At 36.6% G+C, this 9190-nt stretch overlaps 1 protein-coding gene across 1 annotated transcript; it reads left to right on the top strand.

Moving 5' to 3' along the window:
* Positions 1-290: 290 nt before the first annotated feature.
* On the top strand, positions 291-8731 carry PRDM13 (PR/SET domain 13). Its single transcript, XM_063441313.1, has 4 exons — positions 291-488; positions 2894-3025; positions 3880-4000; positions 6416-8731. Exons 1-4 carry the CDS (start codon positions 348-350, stop codon positions 7909-7911), a joined length of 1890 nt encoding a protein of 629 aa, XP_063297383.1. The 5' UTR covers positions 291-347; the 3' UTR covers positions 7912-8731.
* Positions 8732-9190: the final 459 nt, after the last annotated feature.

Genomic DNA, 9190 nt, shown 5'->3' with positions numbered 1-9190 from the left:
AGCCTTTTCTTTGCCCTTGACAAATTGGATTTTTTAGGAATGGGAAGGTCGCTTGGACTATTGTCTGTTTACCATTCATGGGAGCTGATTATGCAGGCAGGGTTAGGGAAAGTCTCCATGTGACCCCCTTGGATGAATCTAGGCAGCTGCTGAAACAGCTCAACTCTCTCACCAAAATCAGAGCCCAAGGGGTAGCACTCCCCAGCCTATAGAAAAGCCAGTGCGCAGAGGGCAGCGCGTCACAGTGCGGGAGGAGATAAGCCTGAGTGGTTGTGGTGGTGGTCCTGGTGTCCTCCCTGACTGTCACTTCAGCGCAGTGCAGGACTTGCTCTCTCCCTGACTGCAACATGCACTCCAACAGACCCACAGCCATCAGTGTCACCGCAGACACCAGCATCCCAGCCGGCCTGCGCCTTGGTCCCCTAGTGGGCATCTTCAAACTGGGGAAGTACCTCTCAGACCGCAGGGAGCCTGGACCAAAGAAAAAGGTATTAGTACTTTTTTTTTTAATTTATTTTTTTCCCCATTATTTGGATGACTTTTCTGCTTGGTGGCAATGCAGGTGGTAATGGAACGTTCTAAGGAGGATTGCAAGCTTTTTTAACATTGCTACATTATAACCTGGGCTGCAATGACCCCACTCTTACCTGACTCTCACCAGTTGAAGAAGGATCAATAGAGGGTGTTTTTCGGGAATAAGATGAAAGCCACTGTAGCTTGATCTGCTCAGGTGTATATATTTGGATTTTTTTGGCATTGGGGTTCAATGAAATGGAGACTGAAGAGGCATTATGTGATGTTACATGCTAAGGAGAGCTCCCTGTTATAATGGATAGTATCACATCAAAGAAGAGTACCACTGTGTATCATTTACATGGTATAAGGCTGATATGTTTCCTTATACCTATATGTTTTATTTTGGTTTTTTAAATAAACCAAATATACACATACACTCATACTAAATATGTATGTGTAACTTTGCGCAGTTTTTATAGATAAAAAAAACCAGAACTTGCTTTATTATTCAATATTGGTTTTATTTTTGATGCTGATAGAAAAATATAATTAGATAGATAGATAGACAGATAGATAGATAGATAGATAGATAAATAGATAGATAGATAGATAGATAAATAGATAGATAAATAGATAGATAGATAGATAAATAGATAGATAAATAGATAGATAGATAGATAGATAGATAGATAGATAGTAAAATCTACTTTTTGTTTTGTTTAAAGACATACCATATCATAACATATTCTAGTAAGTAATGTTAATTTACAGCACAGTTTGTAAGAAAAATAAAGATAGATAGATAGATTAAATGAATTATTTCAGTAGTCCATAGAGTAGTCCATTATGGTAATTTGGAAACATGTTTCGTTAGTAAAAAAGCAGATTCCAATTTGCTTACATGAGAATAGTTATATCAATAACTGGTTTACGTTCGATAGCTATATTAGAAAACAAACAAACGTTTTGATTGACGTCTGCTTCTAACTGGTTAGAATTCTTGGCATGATATTTTTAAAAAAAAAATTAGGTAATGATAGTTCGACTTATCCATTGAAGAAGCTATGTGGAATATATAGACCTAAAATTTATTTTAGACCTGGTTTTCATATAATTATTTATAATTATTTTAACTTGTTAGCTCACTTGAAATGTTATATATGTGTAAATTATATACACAACAAAATGCAACATACCCTTAGGAATATTCAGGGAATCATTAATCAATTGATGTTAAAACATTTTTTTTTAACAAAGCTAAAACAAAATAATGCATTTATCGGTAAATTATTAACTATAACCAAAACTAACAAAGGTACCAAATCATTGTCTTTTGTCCCACGTTCCGCATTGACTTTTAATGCCTTTTAATTGTTTTTAAACGCCCTGCCAGCCTCCTGAAATGTATTTCTCATCATCTGGCACTCTTAGCTTCTCACATTAGTCTGCTTTGTTAATATGACTTTTATTACTGGCCCATTGAGCGGCGCCTTGATATGCCTCTTACTATATGGCCCCTTTGGGTATTAGGTTATTGACTTGATCTTTCCCAATAGAAGCAGGGCCACAAACGTGAATAAAGTAAATGCTTTGTAGCCTGAGGCTGGAGACTGGGAGTCACAAGGGGCAAAGGGGAAACGTGTCAGGAATGAACTTGAACCTTTTTGCTATCAGAATGCCTTTCATGTATATATTTATATCTAATAGTTTGCATGTACTCATCTGTGTAACGCAACTGCATATATACAACAATAGTCCTTTATGTATAGCTATAGCTAATAATATCTAATACCCAATATGTACATCTAAAAATATCACTCATATGTACGTACATGTGTATGCAGCCATATACAACACTTTCTATGCTCTCTCTCTCTCTCTATATATATATATAACTATAACAACTGTTTTTACATCTACATATAACACTGTATGTATACCTATATATGTACACACACTTATATTTAACACTCTGTGTGTATACCTATATTTAGTCATTTTTTATGTGTATCTGTGTATAACACTCTGCATGTATGTTGTATGTGTACCTCTGTATAACACTCTGTGTGTATACCTATATATATAGTCAATTTGTATGTGTACCTCTGTATAACACTCTGTGTGTATACCTATATATAGTCAATTTGTATGTGTACCTCTGTATAACACTCTGTGTGTATGCCTATATATAGTGAATTTGTATGTGTACCTCTGTATAACACTCTGTATGTATACCTGTACCTAACACACCTGTATATACCTGCATCTAACACTCCTATATGTATACCTATAGACTCAGCAGATATACACATACAAAGTGATGCAGGAGGTATCTTGGATGGGAGTCAGTCAGTGACTGGAGCTATCTTTTCTGCAGGTGCGGTATGTGAGAGGGGAGATCCTGGATGAAGCAGGAAGTCCTGCCCAGGAATGGATAGGGTTAATCCGTGCTGCCAGGAACGGCCAGGAGCAGAACCTTGAGGCTATCTCGGACCTTCCAGGAGGACAGGTAAATCCCAACATTCTATTTCCATTCCATATAGTACAGATCACGTGAGGTGCCATTAGCGTGATTATCTTATTAGCATAATAACTGTTGGTATTATTTATTAATTCAGTTATTTTATTTTTTTAAATCTTTTTTTTTTTGTAAATATCTGTTTATGTCGACAAGAGGTTCTCCCGTCATACATTATTGTTATTATTTTGTATGAATGAAGCATAACATAGAACGGATTGGTACACAGCACGCAGGTCTGTGTCAATTAAGGGTAAAACCATGGAACTCGCAGGTTCCCTGAACATTTAAGCAGCTTGTGAGACACGCGGGTCTCCATTGTTATTGGGTTAGCTGCATTAATTAAGTTTGGTTAGTTATAGCACACGAATATACTCAGTTTTCGTTTGATAATGGAGTATATCTATTAAACAGAACTGTTTCGTCTCCCTATTGCTAAGGGGCAATTAACTTACGGACATAGAGGGCATTTGCTCCATAAGCAATGAATTTGGGAAAATTTGATATTTTTTTTTTAGCTATTTAAGGAGCGGCAATGTTTTTTTAATTTAGCAAACTTGATTTTTACATTTTTATTTTTTTGGGTAAATAAATCCCAACTATGTATTATTTGCATCACTCTTAAACAATGATGCTCAATTATCCAATTAAAAACAGCAGTTCTCAGACCTTTAGTGTTAGCCATTACATTTTCCTTCTTTTCTTACGATTAACTAAACTCTAAATTGCACCGAACAAGAATCCAGATCGCAAAAACAGTTTAATGACAGCCCTGACAATAGAAAGATACTATTTCATAGAGTGTAAAAAGCGGAGCCATTGACCCCTGTTTGATGTTGTCCCAGATTTACTACAGGACACTCCGGGAAGTGCAGGCAGGAGAAGAGCTCACAGCCTGGTACTCCAATTCTCTGGCTCAATGGTTTGACATCTCAACTACTGCAACTCCCACCCACGACGAGAAAGGTATCCACCATTCCTTATACTTTCTACATTTATACATTTATTGCAGGAAACGAAATATTTGGATTTTCCCCGTGCCTCCGTATTTACTTAACATAGTTTAAGAAAGAAAAAAAATAATAATAAAAAACTAAATACCTAAAAAAAACAAAAAACTAAAAATAAATATATATATATATATATATTAAAAAAGTGAAAAAAGTAAAATAAGACATAATTAAATAAAGAAAAACACTAAAAATATTGAGGAAAAGAAATATATAGTTATATAGATAGTTTTATATATATATAAAACTATATATCTATATATATATGTATGCGTTGGAGCATAACACACCATGTGATTTATGGTTGTAATCTCCTTATGTTAATTTAATCAAAATTTTAGAACTAATGACTTGCTATCAATGGACCACAATTAGATATATGCGCATATATGTACACACACACACACACACACACACACACACACACTCTTTGTATATCTGTAATATGTTACTACATATCATTTTCATTTTCACAATCTTTTGTTTATTTTATTAACCGTTAAATGCACAAAAGGTAGCGCTCAAAGACGTATTTAAACTACTGCCAAGTAATGATGAAAAAAATGCAACAGTTTATTACATATATTACTCAATCGCTACATTATACATAAAATTGTATCTGATTTAAATCCGAAAATAAGATTTTTATACAATTGTAAATGATAGGGTTTTTTTCCCCTTTTGTACAGCGCTTCGCAATATGCTGGCGCCTTTAGGCAGACATATTTATTAAATTCGTGCAATATCTGACTTTTAACCAAGTATTGCTTCATTTGGCTGCACATGTATTACATAGTAGCATTAAGCTTTTTCGCGTGTTTTGTGATGAGCAGATAAGCGAATTGCAAAATAAAGCCAAAAATAAACAAATGATAAAAGTTGGGAAATCGGGAAAATCGTGTCTTTTTCCCCCATACCGGTTGTTTTTCCCCTACGCTGTGCAAGTCGGCTGTTTATTACAAACAGCTCTCTGCTAAGTAAACCCGTTTTTGGTATAAATGCTTTTAAAAAAAAGATTTCACAAGAACAGCTGTAAAAAAAAATTTATCTCGAAAAACAAACATGCAATCCCAATATTCTTCAACACAACGAATAAAAATCATATTTCTAACGCAGCTTTCTCACTATCAGATGTGGGATCTACTGGATTTATAAGAAAATAATAGTAATAATAATAATAATAATAATAATAATAATAATAATAATAATACAAGTTCAAAAAGTAACAAAATAGGTTTCACAAAATTGAAATTTCTCCCTTTCAAATAAAATTAATTGTTAATATTTGTGTATATTAACTGGAATGTTCTCCCACGAATTAACCTGTTCACAACCACCCTCCATTAAAAAAGAAAATTAGAATTTATGATTATTTTGGACAAAGATATGCTGTTTTTTTTTTAACGCGCTTATACACCAACTACACTGCACCAAGAAACAGACAGAATGAACCCCTTGCCCTATATGATATAATGTTCATTTAGCTAGTTCCTTCATTTTAATTCTTATACTAGTTAACAATTTCTAAAGTTAACCAAAAATATATTGCCCATATTAAATGTCCCCAGATCCTGTCCTTGTGTTCTGATTTGAGTGAGGTGCATTGATACTGTACACAGATGCTATGAATGCCTCATATAGAATCATATCTCTCAGAGGTCACCCTAAAGCAGGGGGGCTGTACCTTTAAACCCATTGTATCTGGGAGGAAGAATGGCTGGATACAGATCCTTCATACATATTGTCTTTGTAGTGGAAACTCACCATCATTAGACCTTTTGTTGTGAGGAGCCCTAAACTGGCCGACATACGCTGCCTATTCTCCTAATGTCAACAGATGGAGCAGATCCCAGTGCAAGGCAATAGCTGCCTCCTTCTGGGGTCCCATGACAGCAGCTGTCATGGTCTAGTCTGAGTCACAAAGGGTTAAACCTTGCTCTGATAGTAAAATCACACTGCGCTCCATGCACAACACACACAAGGATGAATAGTCTTTGAATACTGTGAGAATCACTGGCATGACTTGGCTCTGAAATAGGGAGGAAAAAAACCCACACGGCTATTCAGATAACCTTCACTGGATGCTCATTTGTTGCCATTAGAAGCAACTGTGCATCTTAAGACGATGATAAATGACAGATAGTTAGATAATATTTAGATGATAGATAAAAAATATATAATGTATATATTTTGTGCTCTGCATAATTGACATTTTGTAATATACTAAGTATATATTTTAGGTAGATAAAAAAAATATATACAATGGATCTATTTGGTGCTGACATTTTGTAACATACTAAGCATTAGTTTTAATATATTTTTTTTAATCTCAAACACTAGGTTAATCTATACTATCATTTTTTTTTAACAGGGGAAGAGAGATACATTTGCTGGTATTGTTGGAGAACGTTTAAATACCCCAACACCCTGAAGGCTCACATCCATTTCCACTGCACACTGAACAACGGCAGGGGATTTCTAAACAACGAACAAGTCAGAAGTTCAGAACTGTTCCCTGGGTCCCCCAAAATCTCTGATGGGGTGTCTGGTGCTACCCCTCCTCTGAGAGGCAACCTTCAGCATTCAACCAGGGACCACATTAAAAGGGAGTCCTCATTGTCTCCTGCATTGAGCAAGTTGGGGGTGATCAAGAAGGCTCTTGGGAAGGAGGAACAGGACAGGGCTCTTGATATGAGTGTAGGTTCAGCAAAGAACCATGGACAATTTATTGGCATAGTGGGCAATGCTTGTGGAGGGAATGGCATGGCTTTTTATCCAGGCATCAGGTCTGCTTTTAAACCCACTGGACTATCCAAGTTACCTCATGCTGATTCATCCAGAGAGGACACAAAAGCAAATGGCTTGGGTTTTAGCAAACTTTTGGGAGGTATCAAACCAAACCGCTCAGGAAATGACGCTTTGGTCAGCAATCACCATTCCAAGTGTTTGCACCCTGGAGATGGACCTTCCAATGTCCTGTCCTGTTCCACAGGCCTGAGGGGCTTTCCCATCCTTTCTCACTTGGATGAAACATCTGCTTTCAAACACGTGGAGAGGGGAATCCATGCCAGCCTTTCCCCCACCAGTCGCTACAACCAAGTACCACCAGCGGGGCTTCACTTTGAGAGGTTCTCCATCCCACCTTTTGAAGGCATCAAGTCCTACTCAGCGGAATGTAACATCCCGGTCATGCCTTTCACTGTGTACAATGGGGAGCTCCTCTACAGCACCCCATACTACCCTTTCAAGTTCCACTTCAGCAACCTCATTAAGTATCCGGAGTCCATGTCTTATTTCAACGCTGGACCAGCCATGAACCCAGACTTGGGTTCCATCACCACCAGCATTGACCGTGAGATAGCCATGCACAGCCACCAGCTTTCTGAGATAGCTTCTGAGAAGAACAGGGTGGGCAGGCTGGAGACCATTGCAGGGGCTGCTGCCCCAGGAACTGGCAAACCCAAAAAGGGCCACCTCTGCCTCTACTGTGGCAAACTGTACTCTCGCAAATATGGCCTGAAGATCCACATGAGGACTCATACAGGGTATAAACCCCTCAAATGTAAGGTCTGCCTGAGACCATTTGGGGACCCTAGTAACTTGAACAAGCACATCCGTTTGCACGCAGAGGGGAACACCCCTTACCGCTGTGAGCATTGTGGCAAGGTGCTTGTGAGGAGAAGGGACTTGGAAAGACATGTCAAGTCCAGACATCCAGGACAGAGTCTGAGTAGTAAAGACCAAGAACAGACTGACCCATCATTCTCTCAGCCAGAGGCTAAAAGTGAGGACAATGACAGTGAGGTAGATGTGTGTTTCACTGATGAACAAAGTGATCAGGAGACAGGGGGCAGCAAAGAGCACTGAAGCAGCAAATATACAGAGACAGATGTTTATATAACTATATCATATTAAATATACATATATGCAGATGTATTATACATGTACAGTATGGATTTGGATGTATCTATTTATGTGATTCGAAACGGAATTATTCAAACTTTTGGGTTCCAGTTAGCAGATTAACTTTTTATATTATCTTTGTTAGTGAGTGGGAAAAAAAGAGGAAATGTGGGCTTGAATGTGTGTTAGTGGTCTGACACAGGTGTGAATGTGACAATGGACCATATGGGATCAAAGTGGCACTTTTTCTTTTCTAAGAAAATAATTCTGGTGTTATAAAATTTTTCACTGACTAATTTTATGATGGGTGCCCTATAATATTTAAATTCCTACAGAGGTGATGAAACTCAACTTATTTCTTAATAATGATTCATGCCTTTATATATCGCCCTATCTATACCTACCCAGTGCTCTCACATTGCAGAAGAGGGCATCAATCATTATATTGTACAACAAGGGTGTGAGGCTGGACATTTTAATAAGGCACCACAATGAAAGACAATGGCCTGGTTACTTTAAAAAACACACAATTTATGGTAATATGTTTTTCAAAATGTTTTTTTCTAGCCCATTCAATAAATGTATCAAATATATTTTATTATTCTGGTCAATGTAACGCAATGAACATATTGTAATACTATTGTATATTTTAATGAATTACTTGTTGGGCCACCTTTTGAAGGGTGAACCCAAACTCACTCACTATTGTGTTTAAAATGCTCTTTGATATTCGGAAAGTTGTGTAGGTTTGTATTTTTTATTTTAATAACAGATGATGTACAGTGGATACAGTTATTTGGTTTTGGTTACGTTTGTTATGCGATTTTCTAAATAAACTTAATAGCAAACTACTGTTTGCTTTGTGAAAATCAAAAAATCTGTTCTGATTTTTGAATTCTGACAACGTGAATTTCTTTACATATATTATGACTGTTTAAACGATGCCTTGCCATTAAATGAGAAAGAGAAACTAATCCCTGAACCACACTTTGATGATTACGAGAGAGGAGAAAAGACAGTTTAAAAAACAAACAAAAAAACAAGTGGGGACATGTTAAAAAAAGCTGTTGCTATCATCATTTAATTTTCAAGAGGAAAATAAAAATATGGTAATATTGTCAATCTATTTAGGAAAGATGTATGAGCTAGAATCTTCTACGTGATGTGGTTGGCTGGGAACCTTTTTATGAATCTTAAAAATTATCACTAATTTAAGAAATGGGGTGGCACTTTCTTATATATA

The sequence above is a fragment of the Pelobates fuscus genome, chromosome 2, assembly GCF_036172605.1.
Source record: "Pelobates fuscus isolate aPelFus1 chromosome 2, aPelFus1.pri, whole genome shotgun sequence".
NCBI lineage: Eukaryota > Metazoa > Chordata > Amphibia > Anura > Pelobatidae > Pelobates > Pelobates fuscus.
The sequence above is the reverse complement of the archived record's forward strand: the minus strand, read 5'-3'. Positions and strand labels throughout refer to the sequence as shown.

Bases quoted from the DNA above. Each gene is read 5' to 3' on its own strand.
- PRDM13 (XM_063441313.1), top strand. From the start codon at position 348: ATGCACTCCAACAGACCCACAGCCATCAGTGTCACCGCAGACACCAGC. The intron at 489-2,893 runs GTATTAGTACTT...TCTTTTCTGCAG, and splicing joins AGCCTGGACCAAAGAAAAAG to GTGCGGTATGTGAGAGGGGA. The intron at 4,001-6,415 runs GTATCCACCATT...TTTTTTTAACAG, and splicing joins TCCCACCCACGACGAGAAAG to GGGAAGAGAGATACATTTGC.